This window comes from Polyodon spathula, chromosome 23 (assembly GCF_017654505.1).
Source record: "Polyodon spathula isolate WHYD16114869_AA chromosome 23, ASM1765450v1, whole genome shotgun sequence".
NCBI classification, from domain to species: Eukaryota; Metazoa; Chordata; class Actinopteri; order Acipenseriformes; family Polyodontidae; genus Polyodon; species Polyodon spathula.
The window spans coordinates 6557625-6579631 of record NC_054556.1 but is presented as its reverse complement, the minus strand read 5'-3'; the positions used below and the strand labels follow the sequence as shown (position 1 = coordinate 6579631).

At 35.8% G+C, this 22007-nt stretch overlaps 1 protein-coding gene, 1 long non-coding RNA gene and 1 pseudogene across 12 annotated transcripts in view; 1 reads left to right on the top strand and 2 right to left on the bottom strand.

The window, feature by feature from the left end:
• LOC121298347 (membrane-associated guanylate kinase, WW and PDZ domain-containing protein 1-like) overlaps positions 1-2286 on the top strand; it is a 135438-nt gene extending 133152 nt beyond the window's left edge. For 9 of the 10 annotated variants that reach the window (XM_041225444.1, XM_041225450.1, XM_041225445.1 and 6 more), the window contains one exon: positions 286-2286. In XM_041225444.1, the coding sequence (XP_041081378.1) occupies positions 286-1109 (824 nt within the window). In that variant the 3' untranslated portion in view covers positions 1110-2286. The remainder of the gene's footprint in view (positions 1-285) is intronic. The other variant, XM_041225452.1, reaches the window with a different exon arrangement.
• LOC121298349 overlaps positions 1-22007 on the bottom strand; it is a 77161-nt gene that overhangs the window by 20661 nt on the left and 34493 nt on the right. The window lies entirely within an intron of this gene.
• Positions 15455-18194, bottom strand: LOC121298348 (annotated as a pseudogene).

Sequence of the window (22007 nt, the reverse complement as noted above, 5' to 3'; positions counted from 1 at the left end):
TGGGAATAGGTTTTTTAGGTTTTTTTTTTACAGCAGCTCTGGATGTGCTGCACCGCTCTTGTCAGCTTATGCTTCTGGCTCATAAACACTAATCTTTTGCTGTTAATATAGTGTTAAAAAATAATATAAAAATGTTAAAATTGCTGCAGTTAACCTGGGAAGTCGCTTTTAATAATGTTAACAGCTATTTTGCTTTGTAGTAAGTATTGCAGTGTGACTAAATATTGCTCATGATGACCAAGCATAAGTTGTACCAAAACCCCTTACCTTTTGTATATGTTGCAGACCCCAGCAATGACAGGAACACTCCCACCTCCGGTTCACAAAATCTTCCGGAAATGAGAACCATGCCATCAGACAGTCGATTACACCCATTATCGGAGTCCAATTACCCACCAGAACTTCACAAATCATTACAACATGGGGACAAGAGAACAAGAGAGTCTAGAGGCAACAGGGAGCACAGCAGACTCCCTAATGAGCACCACACGTGGAATGGGCACGGAAACTACAACAGCCTTTCAAATAGGAGACACAGGTCACCAGAGCGGAGGAGGACACAGGAACCAGAAAAGAAGGTCACAGAGAACCCAGTCTTAAAGTTGGGACAGCAGCTACTAAAGAAGATGGACCTGCAATCGTCAAAGAAGGTAGACCATCAACCAAGAATGAGGGCGGAAAATGGCCTGCACCACAGTAACCATCGATCTCCCGAGAAGAGGCATAGTGGAGCTGGGAATGCTGACGATACCTGGGACGGCGGGCAAGAAAGGAGGAGGGCGAGGTCCCCTGAGAGGAGACGGGAGGATAGCTCTCTACCCCGCCGGAGGAGGTCCCTGGACAGACACGAGGATACAAGAAGGTCACCCGAAAGGAAAAGGAACTACTCTCCTGAACGGACAAGGGCAAAGTCAACAGACAGAAGACGAGAGAGATCTCCAGAGAGGAGGAGAGACAGGTCGCCTGAGAAAAGGTACACAGATGATAAGTTCTGGCAGCAAATCAAAGAGGGAAACACTGTACAGTCTAGTTCAAGCAGAGGCTCCAGACAACCCCCAGAACCAAAACGACGACCCTACAGAGAGAACCACAATGATCTCAGCATCTGATCCAGAATCTGGGTTGAGCTGCATTTCTTTGCTCAGGACCAGTCCATCGTCCTTGGATGAAATGGAGCCTGAACTTTGGAAGAAATTCATCATTTTGATTTGTGTTTTTATGTTTTCAGACATCCAGGAATTACCAACCTTTACAGCTGAAGTACAATCTTAAAGGTGCATTTTTTCAGAAATGCCTTCATCTGAATTTTATAGACAAACAAAACAAACAAAAAGTAAATATGTGCCTAACATACTGTATTAATGAGGGTTTTTGTTTGACAAAAGACAGGCTTTTTTCAAACTCTTATGCTTACTTTATTTTTTAGAGAACCCCTACATGCAGCAAACTACTTTTGACCACTGATGTGGTCATATATATGTGTGTGTGTGTGTGTGTGTGTGTGTGTGTGCATCATTTAGTTGAAAGGTTACATTTTTTTAACAGTACTGCTATTTAGATATATTACCTGATTATAACACAAACCTGTTTCGCTTTGTATAGCTTTTTAACACAGTTTGCAGTGTATGTACATTCAGAAATGATCATTTTAAAGAAAGAAATTAATAAAAGATTTTAAAGAAAATATTAGAAAAAAAATAAATATATCAAATTTAACCTCTAAATAGAATTGTGTGAAGTATATTTATAGAAATTCAGCACTGAAATTAGCACATTTTAAATTTTGCTAAAGAGACAATGGCCTTTCACTATCACATTAGCAAATATGACGTGACCGTTGCTGTACTTACTAAATACTACTGGAAAATGCTGCAAAGGTAATAGGAGCCATTCCTCTCAACCTTCCAGCAATGAAATGCATGAATAACAAGACAACTGAGCTAATATTAGCTTAAATTTATTGTAAAAAGCTAGTTTCATACTTGAGCCTGGTTATTGAAAGAAACGGTCTGTTATTTATGTATGATTGCAGTGGTAAGCCTGTATTGTGAGGGTGTTGAGATTTCCCTTGCGAATAATATTGCCTTCTGCCGAGCCTACAAAAACTTAAAACTAACAAAGTGCTTTTTTTTGTTTTTTTGTGACAAAACAAATTAAAGCTGATTTCCTGATTTTAAGTTAATGAATTGAGTGCACTGAAGCAAGGTGATAAATAATGTTCCTGTCTAGAACAATTGAAGATGAGATGTGTGTGTGTGTGCGCGTGTGTGTGTGTGTGTGTGTGTGTGTGTGTATATATATATATATATATATATATATATATATATATATATATATATATATATATATATATATTTTTTTTTTTTTATAGAAAAGGTCCTCTGGATGTAATGCCTGGATACAACTGTACAGTAAATGACCGTCGAGCACACAGTTTAAATACCAAACTGCATTCTTGGTGTTGTGTGATTAAGGTCTGCTGTGGTACAGATTGTCAAATTGATAGCTAACTGCCTCGCTGAGCCATGATGCTAGCCATTACTGTTGGACCACTAAAGAAAATTACTGCTTACAGTGCATTAGTGTGTGTGTAAGTGTAATGTTTCACGTTTTTCCATGAAAAAAAAAACAAAAAAAAAACACACACAACAAAAGCATTGCAAGTTTTATCACTGTTGTTGCCATGGTACTGTAACAAAGTTTAATGGCCAACCATCATGTGTACAGAATTTTAATGTGTAATTAGTAGAGCCGGGGAGGGGGAGGAGGGGACACGATGACAAATGTTGCCTTTTTTCTTGTATAAAAGAGAATTTATGATAAAAATTTAGCTGCAAGGAATGTGAGAAGTGTTTATATTTCTGAAATGGAACAAATGATTCATGGGGAAATATTTTAATGTATACTGAATCAGGTATGTAAAGCAGTTTTAAAAAAGGAAGACTATCCAAGTAAATCTGATGCTTTTGTTGGTTTGATTTATGTTCTTGATGGTGGGGCCTGCCTGTGTAATATAAGCACTTGTATGCAGTCTATGTTTTCTAAGCATTATTTCTTGCAATGTGTTATGGACATAATGCTATCGTCTGTGTTGATAAAAAAGCAGTATATGGGCCAATCCTTTTATAAAACACTATGCATATATAAATACTACATTGTCCATAGCTTTATTTGACCCATAAGGCTATACATAACATTAGTCAAGTACAAATAGATGTGTACTTATCCTGTGCAAGCTTCTTTCTTTGAAAAAATCACAATGTATATGTAGCTATGAAAAGAAGTCTGTGAATGCTATTTTTATTATCAAATAAAGTTTTCCATACAAATACACGTGTGTCCTGTTGAAACTGATGTATAAAGAATGAATGTTTTTTTAATAATTCACTTCAGAGTAGGCTAGTAAAATGTCCTGTAATGTAAAATATACTACAGATTCACTCACTCTTCTAGGACTTGCTAGGAAATCTACACAAACTGTAACAAGGGGAACAGTTTAATAAATGTACATTTGTTACACATTTGTTTGCAGTAGTCGCCACTGTCCTAACTACAAGCCTGATTTTGTTCCATTACTTTTTTATATGACAAAGCTAAAAGTGTATAAAGTATTCTATATCAATGTATTATATATCTGGCCAAAACATTTTACATGTAGCACATTAGAAAAAAAAAAAAGTCAGCCACATAATGATGATTTATAGCTACAAAAACTGCGAGGTTACAAAAGGCTTTTCTCAATAAAGATTTATTTATTTATTTATTTTTAAACTGCTCTTAACAGTAGAGGGTTTTGTTTGGAGCCACTTGATTCAACATAACCATAGTTAAGGGTTCAATACTGGGTTCTTCATATTTGGAACTGTTAATAGGGGTTCTGTATTTGAAGCATCACATACAGAGTATGGAACTCCTGTTGACTATTTAGAAACCTGTGGTTTCATGTAGTTCCATTTATAATGATGAAGGAACTATGTGGCTCCATATAACATTGCATGTTGAGAAACATAAACATAATGACATTCCAACATATTTGGTAAAAAGTTTGGTTCCATATACAGAGTAGTTTTTCTCTTCAATTTATTTTACCTTTGCTGCACAGCAATCTCTATTTAAAGCACAGTCTGACATATATGAATTTATGCAAAGCCAGCCAAAAGGTGAGACAGCAGATTTAAAAAATACTACTTGTTTTTTTTGTTTTTTTTTTTCCAGTTCAGTAACGCAAGTAAAAATATTTTTTTATGGGCATTATGTGTAAAGGTAACTTTCAATATGTGCAGCCCTTTTTCTAAACATTGCTAGAACATCTGAGAATCATTTCCTGTCTTTTTTAAAGCATTAGGGGGTGAATTATAATCTCAAATTATAATCTCAAAAGCACTGATGCTTCCAGTACTCCCAGAAAACAAACAAAGCAATCCCTGCATAGGTGATATCAACACAGATACAACATTAGACATAACGTTTCTGAGGGGGTATTGAAATGCTCCTCATTGTCTGTCAGTGGATGAACTGTAGTGGGTATCTACTCAGTGTCACAGCAATGAAGAAAATCAACAGAAAGATCGAACTCAATTACATTTCATTGAGGTCTTGTCATCAACTAGATGTGATGTGTATTGCTGTGCAATGTCATTGCTTTATGTGTAATTATGTACTGTGAGCTGCACAGTTTTTTCACTATGCTGGTAACAGTGCTTTCAAATGCAGTAATTTGTAAAGTTGTTCATTTATTGGACATGTTATTATCTTAATAACACTTATAATAACCAATTTACATCTGATAAATAATGTATTGTATGGAACCAGATCTCATTTCAAAATGTTCCCAGAATAATATCTTGCCTTTAAACAAATGTAATTCTATTTCAATTAAACTTGGAGTTGGTAATCTGATTTTTCTGAACATGCTTAATTGACCTTTTTAATTAGTTCATAAATTGGTTACTATGCTGTATAATAACTAACAATAAACCCAAACAAATGTACATTTGGTAATATTATGGTAAATTTGGTAGACTAAAGCATTTTATTAACAGACCTGTCTGTCTTCTAAGGTTGCTTCATCTTGTTAGGGCTGTGGAGGGAGGCATGTTTCTTCTTGGTAGGTAATATAGACTATTCTTTGTAATTGAAGAACCAGCTTTGGAAGTACAAATAAATGAGCAAATAAACTGAGGAAAAATAAGTCTTGCCCTAATAAAGTAAGTATAATACATACTAACCTAGTTCTGTGAAATGGGCTTTTTCCCAACAAAAATAAGCCTCATTGTTCTCTTACTGGAATAGAATTAAAAGCACCATAAACAATACAGACTACTCAAGTGCAACATAATTCACTCCACCACTCTACCACAACCATTTGTAGCCTGCAGCACTAGCCGCTGTAAAGTGAAACTGAATTATTCAAATGAAAAGGGAACACTTTTTTTGGCTGTTGTACATTTTATAATCAAAGACACCTAGAAATTACTTCATAAAACATTCTTAAAAAGTAATGGAAACAATGTATTTGTGAAGTGAGAAACGTGGCTTAAGTGAGGTAATAACTGATCCTTAAAAATCTGTTTAGCTTATTTCAACAGAAAAAAAACTGAACCATTTTAGTGGTAGGACACTTTAGCAGGTTACACTATTTGTTTTATTAGGTAATTATAAATCTAAAATAAATCTGCATAAAAAAAAAAAGTTTTAAAACACTGCTACAGGCTGTATAAATTTAGTATATATACAAATGTATATAATAGCCAAAGGCAGAATAAAGAAATGAGTAGCAGTGAGATACGTTATGTTGCATGAGGCAAATTATGTCATGAACCAGTGGAGGAGAGAGGCAGTGTACCAAGAAAAGAATGAAAAGACAGGTAGCCAGCTTTACTGTCTTTCTCTTGTGCAATGCCGACGTACTGTGACAACACATAATGATACAGAAATTGACCTAATAACACCTGTACAGACCATTACTGCATGCTAAACTTTTCAGTTGAGATGTTACCTATCAACACCAAAACGCATAAGAAACACATTATACCATATGAATTGAAAGATTTCAAGTCAAAAAATTTGCCAAAGAATTGTACTATTGTATGTCTATGCAAGGTACATTACCACCCACTTCTACTCTTCAACTGTATAAATCAGCTATTTCAAGTCCAAAAAAATTGAACATAATGCCTGGAATGTATCTCGCCACACATCAGTTTGATAACGTGATTAATGGAGCCTTAAACTAAGATTGAAACCAAAAACCATTTACAGTACCTGGTATGGAGGACAATGATGAATTCTGTTGCTTTAACACAGCTGCCCCAATTCCAGAGGAATGCAAGCAAACAACCCCTGCAGGCAGTGTACAAGCACAGAAGCAGCCGGTGGGTCTTTGTGAACAACTAAGCAGGACGGAAGCTGGGTGGCTGACTCGGAGACTGATGCTCACTGATCCCACTTAGCTTGGAATTAGTCATTGCAGAGTATTAGAAAAAGCTACACTGATAGCAGGTGAAACAAATTGATTCGTTAGTGCAAATCCCGCATCAAATAGAGTAAGATGGGCAACATTAAAACTGGGTCTTAACAAGGAAGGCGATTCCTATTAAATATGTTGTGGAATTGAGATACAAGATGTATGTTGTTTTGTGTGGTGAAGAGGTAGGGAATAGTTGATTTGAATGTAAATAATACTAAATAGGTTGTCTTGTTTGTTTGTTTTTTTTTAATTTATTTTTTTATGATGCACCTGGTTAGTCTACGCCACTGATTCTTGCATCTAATTTATGAAAGTGCCATTGGCAATATAAAATATAGCAATTGTGGCCCCGTATCTTTTGATTTAATCTGATCCCAGAAGGATTAGTTTTAGTGATTAACAGCTCTCAACTCTCATTACCAGAGCTCCTGGATTGGGAAAGTGAGAATTGTGGAGCAAGGGCTTGGACTGCAATGGATTGATAGACCCACAGTGAGCAGTGTTTTTTATTCTGTTTTGTATAAGTGAGTCACTCACTGTTGATTTGAAGAGCAGTACTCCCACAAGCATTCAGGAGGTGCTGCACTCCCTAAGAATCAAACGCAAAGCAGAAATGGCTGAGCAGTCACATTGAGCTGAGGCCTGTGATTTACCGTTTGCAAAGCTGAAAATCCTCTTTAGATGTTAATGTAAACAATGTAAACTGCAAGTGGGCATTTTAACAGATTATTTGGAACAGTTTGTTACTGATAATCAGGTGACACTTCAATCTTATTTCCTACACTAAAGCCCCTTTCACACTGGCAGCTGGGTTAATCCAGGCCCGACCCAGGTACGTGGTTTCACACTGCGAGAGACTGAAACCCAGTTAGCCGGACCTGGGTAAGAGTGCCAGTGTGAAAGGGGCTTAAGTTTACTATCCTCAAAAAACAAATGCCCAGATACAAATTAATCTAGCCCTTTTGACTAACTCAGATTCATCAAAACTCTGATTTAGATAATTTAGGTGGATTTATATGAAGAATTCGTCCAATTGTGACGTTCGTTAACAACATAATCTAAGCCAATGTTCTATTTCCTAACAGGACAAAGGAACCTTAACATTTGGAGGATCTTAATACATATATTGTATTGAGATTTATTTAACAAACTAGCTAGCTATGCACAAGGGGCTACAGACAGATATACTTATTTCTGTAATCGCATTGACAATACATGGTACACGATTGTGTGTTTTAGGATTTTCAAAGGGATTGTGTTATATTACAATAGTAATGGGCAGTAATAAAGATAACCATTGATAAAGTGCCGTTTAATGTCATGTTGCATTATGATGTACAGACAATATTTTATGTTCATCACTGTGTTGTTGGAAATAGTATATAGATCTGTAATTGACTAATATCTCAACAGCAACACCTTTAGGATATGATTATTGCTAATGGCTAGGGGGCTGACTGCGTATTCTTTAGTTGTCATGGAAACATGAAAAATGATGTGTCTTTGATAAGCTGTTTATGGCTATAGCAGGTTTGATATTGGAGGTTTACCGTATTTGGAGTTTGATATGCCTGTAAGAAAACAAAAGCAAGCTTGAGTCAGCAGAATAAAATGAGGAACCGATGTCATAGATGTATAGACACTTAATTATGGTTTTAATTAGACAACAATTCCATTTTTACTTGTACTGTAAAAGGGAGGGGGGTAAAGGCATAGTTTCAGGAACTTGTATCACACAATTTACTGTCTCTCTAATCTAATGCAAATGGACCCTACTGTTACTTCCTAGCTGTCCTAAAATAAAGGATTTACTAGCAGTGGGGTTATCTTCTCTTTCCCTCAATGCCTCTGTGAGCACAATACAACCGCTTACCTGTACAGCAGGCATCACTGATATCTTTCATCTATCACATATAGAATTCTGCTTCACAGCCTTGAATTTATGAAATGCATTCAATTTTCATGAAAATCTCTACTTGTATTAGAACACACACACACACACACACAATACCATCAACATTGGTTTTACCTTGCTAGTTTAACCGCAAGCCAAATCTGTGAATAAAGTGCATAATAAAGGTTGCTGTACTTCAGGGAATAACCCTATTGCACCCTGCAGAACACTAGACACTTCAAAATGACATTGTTCTGGTCTAAAGGTAGGTACGTAGGTTGAGACATCAATTTAGTGCAGTTCTGATACTGTCTGGGGTATTTATGCACCATGTACTCAATTGGTTTTTATTTGATTGATAGTAAAACATATACTTCATTCTGAACCAGTACAGGTGCATAGCACATAAATCAGCTTGAATTTGTCTTGTGAAAAGTATTTAACCCTTTCACGGATGGTGATTTCATACTGGGACAGATACAATAAAAAAAAAAAAAACTATACTAGTCTTTATATTGGGATATATGGAAGACAACCTCATATGAGGATGCCATTTTTTTTCCCATATAAAAAAAAAAAAAAAAAAATATGAAAAAAAATTTTATGAAAAATATAAATATTCCACAGTCCAAAACTACCCCCCCCCCCCCCCCCCCCCCATCTGTTTTCAGTATTTCGTGCATGAAAGGGTTAACAAAAGTCCTTCTTAAAGATTAGCTAAAGTTGCATAGGAGATTAATTAGAGCCCAAATCTGGACATTTAAGGTTTTCAACTTTCTTTCATTCATGTGTTAATTCTTGACTAAAGATTAAGGTCTGTATAGTTTTAACTGGTGATGTGAGGTGCACATATTTATATAGTAGCAGACTGAACTGCTGTTCTCTCTTGATACACCGATCTGTTTTGCATGAAGAATGTATTGTTCGGTGCATGTCAAGGTATAGCATTGTTGTCAACTCATGAGACGCACTTCATGAAGCGGATCAGAGTAGAACATGTTATTCATGCTTCGTGTCAACCAACCAACACTGTTGCAGTAATGTTTACTGTAGAGTTTGTTGTGTTTCTATTTGGTACTTAAACTGAGTTGGAAAAGACGGTTAAACGAAGACTAGAGCAGATTTTAAAAATGGCCAAATAGGTTTTTTATGTATTTTTTTTATTTTTCTAAACAGTTGGTGGTTTATTTTTATTTTGTATGGGAAATAAATAAATAAATAAATAAAAATGTAAAAAAAACCATTGAATTGGCACTGAAACGTAATATCCTCTGCTTTATTTACACTCCATGAGAGGTCAGAGTGGGTGAAAATCCTATACTGAATTTATAATATAAAAGTACATAAAAATGATTAAATAGCATAGCTAATTTTAATGTTACGTATTGTGTATATCTGATTGTGTTTCTTACACTGATGCTTTTGGTAGAAGCATTGCTGGAAAATGTGAATGAGGTACAATAATCAGAATTTGTATTCTGTGGGAGAGCCGATGGTGCTAGGGTTGCTATAGTTACCTGGGAGGTCATTAACACAGGGTTGTATAGGCGTTTGTTTTACTGTGGTAAGATACATGTTATTCCATTCTGTTGTCTAAGTAGTAATACACATATACTGTATTTACCAAAAACAAACATATGTTTGGATTATAAGCAAGAATACACACATTTGTATGCAGCTTATCATATACCGAGCCTTTTGTTTGTCTCTCATTAACTAAAGGCTCATTTGTAATGTGACAACAGTGGATCAGCAGTACCTTTAGCATACCTTTAAGAGACTGCAGGTAACCTAATGCTTGATTAGTGTTTTATATAAGATTAGCATTATGTAATATAGATATTATTAAAACATGGTAATGTTATTATACATGAGAGGGATGCTGTTTCACTTCAAACATATTTGAAATGGAATGTACAATTTTGAGACTGATGCGTATATCCATATTTTTTATCTGTATTAGCACTGAGCTTCAACAAAGAGTTAAATGCGAGAGGTTACATACTAATGATTTAAACTATTTCTAGAGTAGAGTACTGGTCGCACATTTGTCTGCTCACCCTGTAGTAAGACTGCTCCCAATTCAACTACAGACGCATCCGTCTGACCCACGAACGATTGGTCAAAATCTGGGCGCTGAGGTACAGGGTCCTGACGCAAAGCTTCCTTCAACTGAAGGAAAGCTTGCTCACAGGCCTCAGTCCATTTTACCTTATTAGGGCGGGATTTCTTTGTCTAATCCATCAACACTGCAGCTTTAGCTGAGAAACCTGGAATAAACTGTCGGTACCAGCCAGCCAGTCCTAAAAAAGAACGCACCTGTTTCTTGGTAACTGGAGCCGAACACTGCAGAATCGCCTGCACCTTCCCCATCTGGGAATGAAGCACCCCGTTACCCAGATGGTTTGCCAGATAGTTGCTCCTGCTTTGCAAAAAAAGCACATTTATTTGAGTTTACAGTGCTAGAACATTTGGTTGATGCATTTTAGATGGCTCGGCTTATCTTCCCAGCTCTGACTGTGTAGATGATGATGTCATCAAGTTAAGCTGCAGAGAAGGTTTCAGTTGCCCTTAGCACTTGATTCATGAGTCTTTGGAAGGTTTCGGGAGCGCCCTGCAAACCAAAAGGCATCGCAGTATACTGGAAATGTCCAAATGGAGTCCGGAAAGCTGTAATCTCCTCTAAGTCTTGTGCCATTGGTACCTGACAGTACCCTTTATTTAGGTCAAGGGTATTTATGTATGTGGCCTTCCCAAGTTTCTCCACTATCTCATCCTTTGGGGCATCAGGTACGGATAATGCTTATCTGCACCACCTTAACTGACATTTCAGACAACAGCTTTGCCATTGAGGAAGAAAAAAACGATGCAATGCTTGTCAATCAAGTGCTTTGTAATCAAGATTTGATCGATACTTGTTGCAGTAGCAGATATCAAATTTGAAAACCTGTTCCTTTATGTGCCCTTGGTGTTTCAAACTGACTTTGAGTGACATTCCCCTGTGTAATCCAACTCCAACCATGTCTGCAACTGAAGCTGTTTCTATAACAATTCAGCTTTACCAAGAAATGGAGCAATTGCAGGTATTAGAAGAGATCCAGTAACAAAATGGATAGTTTGGTTTTCTGGACAAGAACGGAACATTGAACACATTGATGGCTTGGTGTAAAGAATGTACTTGTAGTTATGTTTCAATTATAATGCCACACATCCTCACTATATTATCTCGAACATAGTTTACTACATGATGTTGGGACCACAATGACATTGGTTTACTCTTGATTAAGTAGATGATGTAAATATCTTGGAATTGTTGACCATGGAAGTGTATCTGTAATATCTCGGGATATGCATCAGAATTCAGATGATTACTAGGCTAAGGAATATAGAAGCTGACAGATCATCACAAGATGGAGCAGTTTGAATTAGAAGTCAATGGGCAAAATCTACTCCAATGCTGCATTTGTACCATTTGTTCTTAATGAAACTGATTATATTGTGAAATTATTTTAATGTGTTCACTCAATGCCCCCTATGTATGTAATTTTGAAATTGATGATGGAACTACATCCCTCAATGTCTAAAATAATATTTTAAAAATAGGAATATATATATATATATATATATATATATATATATATATATATATATATATATATATATATATATATATATATATATATATTTTCAATATCCCCTTCAGTCACTGCATGCATAATTGTACCACATTAAGTTTCCATATCTATTTTATAATGCATATATGTTTTAGCAGGGCAACTTCTCAAACTCCATAGAGTTCACACAAACTGTTTTAAATGTCTAAAAATTGAAAAACAAAATCATGTCCGAAGGAGACCTAATCGCCTTGACAATCCATAGGTGTCTGTAACAAGAACATAGCTATGATTTTGTAACCTTCAGCGCAGTTCTTACTGTATATTAGGAGTGATATACTGTTGTGCAGACTATTGTAGGTTTTTAAGTGTCCCTGATGCTAAAACTGGAACACCGCAGCTTTAAGTAAATATCTGCATTCTGTTTTATTTGACATAACTGTATTCTTTTCTTCTAAAATAATTAAACCATGTTTCATATCCTAGTTCTTCATTAGAGATGTGCTTATGTTCTTTGATATTTCAAGTAGAGTACTGCACCAAATAGTGTGCTGATTTCCTTTTACAGAGTTGCCTAGGCAACCTTTTCATAGAACACCAATACACTGCAAAAGGCATGATGCGCAGAAGAACACAACACAGTAAATGCATTACATATGTGAATGCATGTCAGGTTGAACTGCTGAATCATTTTTTAACTTTCATGTTTGACAAAAAGATAATTCAGTTTGTTTGCTTTTTAATTATTTATTTCATCATAGGTTTACTAATTTTTACGTCTGAAAGCGTCGCCAAACACAAGTTATTTGAAATGTGTTTGTATCAAATAATGCATAATAAATGAAAGGTATTAGTTTACACATTACAAAATTACAAAAGTGTATTACTGTATATAGTAAATATGTCTATATATTAATTATGGCCTTCAGAAAAAGGTTCAGAATAACAAAAGCTATGAGAAATGTGTGCACTTAGTTTAATGCTAACACTGAATAATAAACATGTACCAAATCATCTTTTTTGTTATTTGTCATTTTTCAAAAGCTTTTACAACGATCGAGGAGCCATGGGATTAGTAAAGTTAATATGGACACAAGCTGTGATTCAGCCTCCAGTCAGTTCAGGAGTGTTTTTCTTACACCATTGTAACATACGGTTATTCTTTTACATGTTATTTCAAGGGTACCTTCTTTCTTAAAGATCGTGTATTATCTTTAAACCCCATCTGAGACACAAATATACTGATAAATATCAAGCACTAAGCAATTTTATTTTTGTGTCCTTGCTTTGTTTATGTCGTGAGCAGGGAAGCAGCGAGAAATGAAAGCGTGTTAATGTCACAGGATAATGTGGCTTATCTGGATGGAATCTGCCCTTTCTGTCGCAACCTGGGTTACCTTTATTTCGTTTGTAAACTGAAACATACTACTTTTTTTTTTTTTTTTTTTTTTTAATCTATTGATTTAAATAGACTTTGCTGTCTAATGGAATCCTAAAGCTTCAGCCATACCAATGAGATGTAAATTTTGCACAAACCGTTTGAAGCATACAGCAAATAAAATGCGTACTCTGATTACCTAAAAGCTATTTGGCACTATTGTATATATTTCTATCCACTTACTGTTTATGCTGAGATTTGAGTATCCAATAACTTGCTTGTATCTGTTCTTCTCACACTAGGGAGACTTGATATGGAATCTTGTCTTTGGGTGGTTTAGTCTGATTTAATACTTCAATCCTAACACACTATGTATGTCCATTTTATGTATTTTTCAGGAACTGAAATGATGTATTTAGTTATTCGTTTTGGTCTCATGGATACGTTTATAAGGTAGTCTAAAGTGTATAGACCAAGATTAGCTACATTTAAGCATTTATTTTAGGAAAACACCAGTTACAATTCTAAACCTAACGATAAAGAAGTTCAGTCAACTAATATATAACATTAAATTTCTAGGTTTTTTTTTCTAACTCTGCAATTGTATTGTAGATTTAGTAGAGCGTGTAACTCGCATAGTAATAGACTAATTTGAATAATATACTGTGGAAAACATATAGGCATGTAATATGTAGCAGTGGGAGGGACAACATAAAAAGAGAACAGGATACTTAAGCAAATGAATACAAGGAGAAGTATCAAAGCACTGATTTTGCAAAGACACACCAGTCTTTTGGCCCACCATTTATTTTACTTACTTGGCAGGTAAGTACTGTATCTAGGGTAAGTTGCCGAAGACATTGGGTAATAGCCAAAGAAATGCAATTCAAAGTTGGATTTAGAAGAAAGTTTAGAAAGAAAAATGGTATCCAGGGTACACTCTAAAAGCGAGAACTGCTGATGTACAGTACTAGAAGCTCAGCCTTGCACTAATACTGGCCAGACATCACAAGAGCTACAACAGGAAAGAAAGTCAGGACAGCAGATATTTTCCTAAAACTTTTCTCAACAGAAGGTACCTGATGACTCTTCAAGACGAACCCTTAATTAGTTGATAATTATATTTTTCATTATTTTATCTTGTTTTATTTCAATGGTAGGAACTAGTATGGTAAGAAAATGCAGTCATTAGAATCTGAAACAAGGCTGCGTAGTGTGAATACATTAATACTCTTCGTCAGAACAGCAATATAATGAGGTGCATCGTTCAATTTGATCAATTATAAAAAGCCAATGTGGCTAAATTGATCATTGTGACTACAGTACAACCCTCAGAGATTATTTGCAACTGTGTCTTGAGTTGCAATTCCATGACCCCTGGGAATCACTACCGTTCATCAAAAGGGGAAAATTAAGCACTTTACTGAAGAAATGCACTTAACCATCTGTTTCCAACAGTGTAAAGACTGGAATTCTCGAGCACGAACAGTAGCAAAACAGATTGTAAGTCATTTCCATTTAATTTTCTTTTCATGGTATATCCGATTTATGAAAATGCGATATTCATTTTAATGTACTTATTCATTTTTATTTAATGTGCCCAATTATTTTACCCAGGTTATTTCTCTCAGTTAGAAAATCCAATCATGTTTTCTCATCACATCAGTTCCTCCAATAGATTATATTCAAATTGCCTCTACACCCAGAAGCTCAATGGGCCCTGGTCAGTAGGGTCTGTTGTAGTACGATGAGGAGAAACAGTCCCAGCCAAATTTCCCTCCCTTAGCTGTGAACCTGTTCTGTTCTGATTGTATGACTCACCCAGTATGCTCAATTTAATAGAAACAAGCAGAAATGCTGATAGTTTGAATGATTTCACTATTTACCATTCCAACACACAAGGTATTTGTGTGACTTAAAAACACATGTTTGTGCACAGAACAATTTCAAAATTGACGAAAGAAACTTTTTTTAGAAGAACATTGACAAATCTGTCGTCTGTCCGTGTTGGACACAACTTTTTTGAAAGTTTCATTCCTATTTTTTTCAAATACATAAGGACAACCCCACCCCCACCCCCCCCACCCACCCCCCTCGTTCATTAAATGTCAATGTATTGTTTACTTTAACGGTATGTTTCGCAACAGGTATTCCCTTTTCATGACAGTCTGGCCCCCCATGAAAGTCTAGATCTGCCCCTATATAGGTCAGGTGTAGTTTGACATTCCGTATTATTACAAGGGAAAATACTTCCATTTAAATGTGTTACTTATTCTACAGTATTACATACCACTTTTATAACTGTACCCATAGTTAGAGCTTCAATATTTGGAATAGATATGCATCAGCTATTAGGAAATGTTACCTAGGAGATATGAGTGGGAATGTAATCCGTTTTCAAGGATACTTCAAGACTGCATTAAATTCCATTTTTGTGTGTGTGTTTAATTTTCATAAAATGTTTTTCAGCTAGATGATATCCATTATAATCTTCATCTACAATCCACATCAGAAAGTTCTGAATTGCTTTCTTTAGGTTGTCAAATCAATGTAAAGGTCACTGTTAGACTTCAATACCCTTGCATGTAAAGCTAAATAATATTAAAAGGTTATGTTGCCTAATCCATCTTAAGCTGTACATAGTTATTAAAACTGCTGGAGGAGAAATTGGAGGAGACAGTTGTTAGAGATATACTTTGAAGCACGGTAATCATAATTCTAAACATAAATTCAGGCATTGAATTACCCCCAGTGAGGAAAGTAGTGTATTGCACACAACTAAAATCCAACATGGGCTGTACTGACATTTGAAATAGACAGCATTTCTTTATTTTATTTTATTTTATTTTTTAGCAATTTGCTGCTTTAGTGACCCTCACATAGTTTAAAATAAATCCTTATGAACATTATACATAACCAAGTTTCTGGTCATATACGGTATAAATCATATTATAGAATATGTTGGTGGATATTAAAAGAAAACAAAGTTATATATTTGCAAAGTGCTGTTTATTTTACGATGATTGATTACATGCGTCTACAATCAAATAAAGTTGGTTATAACTATAAAAGTTTTAAGGTATTTTCCTTTATCCTAAAAATATCTTATACATCATTATATTGGACTCACTGTACATACAGAAACAAGTCATTTGGACAGAATGTGCCGTCTTCTGGTTTAACAGTCTTTTGGTTCAATAAACAGCTTTGTAAAAAATACAAAAAAGTTAATTCTGTTATTTCTGTAGTCATATAGCATTCAGTCAGTACTGGGAGCAGAAATATATTTTGTTGACGGTGTATTTGTTTAGCTCTGAAGAGAGATTTTTTATGCTGGAGAGACAGAACTGGAGGACACAGAGGAAGCCTCTGTCTTGGAAGTGGAAACAGAGCCGCCTTCTTCTTTGAAAGGGTTCTTGCCACAGCAAAGGGTTGTGATCATGCAGTGACGGAACTGCTTATTCATGAGAACGTAGATGAGAGGATTATAAAGGGCAGAGCTCTTGGCAAAGAAAGCCGGGGCTGTCATGAAGACAGGGCCAAAATGACTTCCCTGGTGGGTGAAAATGTACCAGGCTACGCTAGCATAAGGAGTCCAGCATACCATGTAGGAGATGACCATGAGGACGACCATTCGGGTGACTTCCCTCTCAGCTCTCTGGGTGGTCTCGGACTCCTGCTGCTGGGCGGCAGCCTCCTTGACGGTGCAGACCAGGCGGCCGTAGCAGAGGCCGATGATGATCAGTGGAATGATGAAGTGGACAATGAACATGTAGATAACAAAAGACTCGTTGTTCACCTCAGGCTTCAGAGTGTAATAGTCAATTCCGCAGGAGCACTGCATGCCTTCTGGGATGTACCTGGACCATCCGAAAAGAGGTGGAGCAGCACAAGACAGGGCCATTATCCAGGTGAATACAACTCCCATGATGGCATGATTGTCACCAAATCGGAAGTTGCTCATGGGCTTGCAGATAACTATTTATCTCTGGATAGCCAGCACCACCAGGCACAACAGAGCGATTTCACCTCAGAGAGTAGCAAAGAATCCTTCAATGTAGCACCCAGTGGTCCCGAAGACAAAGTAGCCGTTCATCGATGTGTACATTGTGGTGGTGAATCCTCCGAAAACCATGAACAGATCAGCCACAGCCAGGTTTAACAGAATGTAATTTAGAGGGGTCCTGAGCTTCTTGTGCTGGACGGTGACATAGAGGGTCAGGAAGTTAATGGGGAAGCTGGTGAGGATAAGAAAGAACATGTAGGCTGCCAGTGCCGAATACTTCCATTGGTCAGCAAGATAGTATTGTGGGTATTCGAAGGGGCTTCTAACCACCCCAGTTGCATTTGACATGGGGACGTAGAAGTTGGGACTCTCTGTGCCGTTCATCGGTGCGGTTGCTTGTGAGCCCTTGCTTGAAGTGCGGCTCTGCTTGCCTTTGTTGTTCAGATACAGGTATGGACCTTGCTATAAACGGATCCAAGCACTACTTTTTTGAATTACCACTGACCCTATGTCAGCACAAAATGATTTAGGCCCCTCTAAGCAATAATCCAGTCAAGACTGCAAACATAACTGGCTACTCATCAAGTTATTAAGATTGCAGCTGCCTTTGCACATCTAAGACTTGTGTCATGAGTGAATAATCTGTGTTATGATTAACAAAATCCTTATACCATACATTGCATACAGTACGTTAGACAAAAACTATTAGGTGTTCACTATGAAGTACTACAGTATTAAGAGATCTGAACCTGTTAGCTCTATATTTATTATTTGATACAGTATGTGTTTTGTAGGCAATTCAGAAATTGTATTTTTCTTATCGAGGAAATACCCCCCCCCCCCCCCCCCCCCATTATTCTTTAAAGAAGAAAAACCTAACTAAGCATCAATGAGTAATTTATTTATCATTTGGAAACATTACCATTTAATATATGAATGACTATAGTAAATGATAAAATGGCTCAAAGTTTGTAGCTGACAGTGTACATATGCTATGTCTGTAATAATTAACTGAATAGATAAAGCAACACGTTTGTTTTTTTTTTTGTTTTGTTTTGTTTTTTTTAAATCTAGTATGATTTGAGATGTAGTGCTAGTGAAATCTCAGGGCCCTGGCTCCAATCAGGTGCTAGTACAGCACAGCCCCTTGAATAAGCCTGCTGTGCACCTTTGCTGCAGTACATCATGTGTTCTGTGTCAGTTAATGAGGATATGGAGCCATCCCCAGTACTGCACACCTCACTCGTGGGATCTTTGAGAACAACAGCTGGGAACCAAGACCTGGAATCAAGAGACGTGATGTGATAAACTTGTACATTATCAAGCCAGACTTAGAATAGTTCTGCATAGTGTCAGTACAATGAACTGAAATACAGCAAAACATTTTGCAGCAGTATATTTTGCTGCCTGTTACTTCCTAAAACACCTATGGAGCCTCCCATGACTGTCGATTACAGGTAAAATGGTTCTTTCATTGTCCCACCTACACACTAAGAAATAAATATCTTTGAAATGTTACTTTTCTATTTATTTAGTTATTCTGCCCTGCATTTTCTGTATTAAGGTGCCCCCTGGTGGTCAGAATTGAACTCTGCACTTCATAAAGTGATCAGCGTGCAGATTGTGTTTTGTTGGGGGTTTTTTTGTTTTGTTTTGGGTTTTTTTGTAGTATTTTCAAGCTACCATACAACATACACTTGGCAAATGTATAATATATATATATATATATATATATATATATATATATATATATATATATATATATATATATATATATATATATATATATATATATATATATATATATTAGCTTAACTCCAGAGAAGTAATATACAGGGTGATTAGAAAGTAAGACACTTCAGTATATTTTTAATATAATGCAAACAGAAGTTTAAGAATAAGGTGTTGGACATTTATAATTGTTTTTAGAACTCATTTGCTGCTTTCTGTTGCACTTTTCATGTCTGCTCAAAATTAAAAACTTTTTAAATTTTTTTTTTATGGTGTATACAATTTTGTAGTTAGACAAAACATTTATCTCAACAGTGAGTCTATATTCCACAATAGACCAATAAAAGACTCTCAAATAATTACAAATACTAATTTTTTTTTTTTTTTTTTTTTTTTTCAGTCAAGTGGTACAGTAAGTAATGTTACATATTGTCCAGCTTTTGTCTGTCAGCCTATGTCTGCACATGTCCACATTGCTGAACTATTCTGATGGGATTTCACTTAAGTAGCTGCAGAATGTGATATCATTGTGATATCATTCTTTTTACACATCCCTGCATGGAAGCTAACAAATAATGATTTAACTCTGAAATGTACCTTAGATAAAGGAAATTACTTAAAAATTGGGTAGTAAATTACACAGATAATCACATTACTGTCCATACAGCTTTGCCTAGCAGGAACCACAGTCTACTTTTCCAACAGTGACTGCTATGACAGCAGTTTAATTTGTATTTAGCCTTACACATTTGTATTTGTCTTTTTAGAGTTACTGTTTCCTATTCAGGACATTTTCTGCACACACATGCTTCAGACATAAATTAATCTGTAAATCAACGTTTTAACATATTGTTTCATAGGGTCATTTTTATTAAATGAAACCATATGGTTTAATTAAAAAAAAACATAAGTACTCCAAACAGTTGACCTCATCACATTTGGTTTGGTTTTAATTTTTTTTTAACATTATTATAAAAGTCACCTACTCAGTTTTCAAAATAAATCCACTAATTCTAGTAAACATGATCTCTCTTGGATCTTGAACATGGGGCTGCACGTTTAATTTGCACCTCAGTACATGTTCATAACATTACTGGCGATTGTGTTTGGGGGCAAGTCTTAGGAGAATTTCATGGAGGGTAAAAATAACATAGCATGCAACTGCACCAGGCTAATGTACAAGAGGCCACACACCCAGGCCCACCGAGCAGGCAGGGAGACCAGGGAAATATCACTAGCGAACGCTGCCCCAAAGGCAAAAATATATTTAAATAAATCATGTAAAGTTTGTAGTATTAGAACAGCTAAAATTAGACAATGCGACATATAGAAGAACAAAAGAAAGTAAATGAATAGTCTGAAGGGGATTGTTCCAGCGGGACTCAACAGAAAAGAATTAACCAATTAACGTCAATAATACATAATATTTAAGAAATTTATTCATTTAAGTAAGTTTTGCATACGTACGACTGCACGGGATGGCAAAATCAAGGCGATATCCTCAGCGCCGTAACGTCATTGCAGGATAATCAAACAGCACTTGTTTTATGAACTAATGTTAATTATAACTAATACAGATTTAAAGATAGCAGTCAAAATGATGTCTCAATATACAGAACACCATTGCATCATGTAAGAATAAATCATGGATTGGAATATAAACAATGGCATTGCCCCGTTGTCCGTCAAAAACTATAAATACCTCCAATGTTTTGAGACATGCTGCCTTGAGAAAGATATGAACTCTTCTATCAACATTGTACAACTACCGTCGACCGAGACTCTACATAATATATATATATATATATATATGTGATATATATTATATATATGATATATATATGTATGTATGTATACTACCATACACATACACATGTATATACATACATACACACAGTATCACTCAATACCAAATAGTTCAAAATTAAAAAAAAAAAAAAAAAAAGTAACCGCTTCAGCCCAAAGCCCTGCACTAGGCCATTTGTGTTCACGCCCACCACCACATAAAATATTATTATTATTATTATTATTCAGGGTAAGGTTGCGCTACAATACACTGCAGGGCTATAGTACTGCACACTGTTATAATACTATTAATTGATTTGAATATTTGAAATATGTAGTGAGAAACGTTGACTCCTTCCCCAGCCCACTCGGGGCCACTCTGGTTGACCGAGCCCACTCTGCTTTTGATATACAGTTCATTATTCATGAGTTCAAATTTAATAACATTTGATCTAAACTGCATTTATTCATTTTTGCATACTGCATGAGAAAACAAAATGAAAAAAAGTAAAAGCTATAATACCGTATATCTTTCCATGAGGGAAATGGAATACCTATGGAACAGCCATGCTCTCAGTCTGGGAAACTAAAACTACTGATGATTAAATAGCAGATGATTCATGAGAAGATGAATCCATCACTAGTTTAACAAACTGTTCACATAAGGTGAATGTACTGCATGATCTCTTCATGCAACATTTTACATTAGCAGTCTACACCTATATTATAAGCAGGGTTACTGAAAAAAAAAAAGCACAAGCGGAAAGATTTTACTGAAGCGCTCGTAAAGTGCTTTACAGTTTTTACACCTGAATTCTTTATATCCAATATCTTCAGTGTCCCTGTTTTCTGATAAGTCAAACAGATTATAAACATCACGTCAAATAAGGTTGGAGATCAAATTGTTCATCCTTTGCTGAAAAAAAAACCATTTGCAAATAAACTGTAAAATAATAAAATGAAGCTACACTTTATACAGTAATATAAAGCTTCAGAGCATGGATACACTATCCAGTCCCTCTCGACACACTCCCTTTTCTGTACCTGAATGTGTACATACCCGTTATGGACTTTAATGTTGCACAGGTAGTTTTTTCAAATTAACACAATTGACCTTAATATTTCATTTG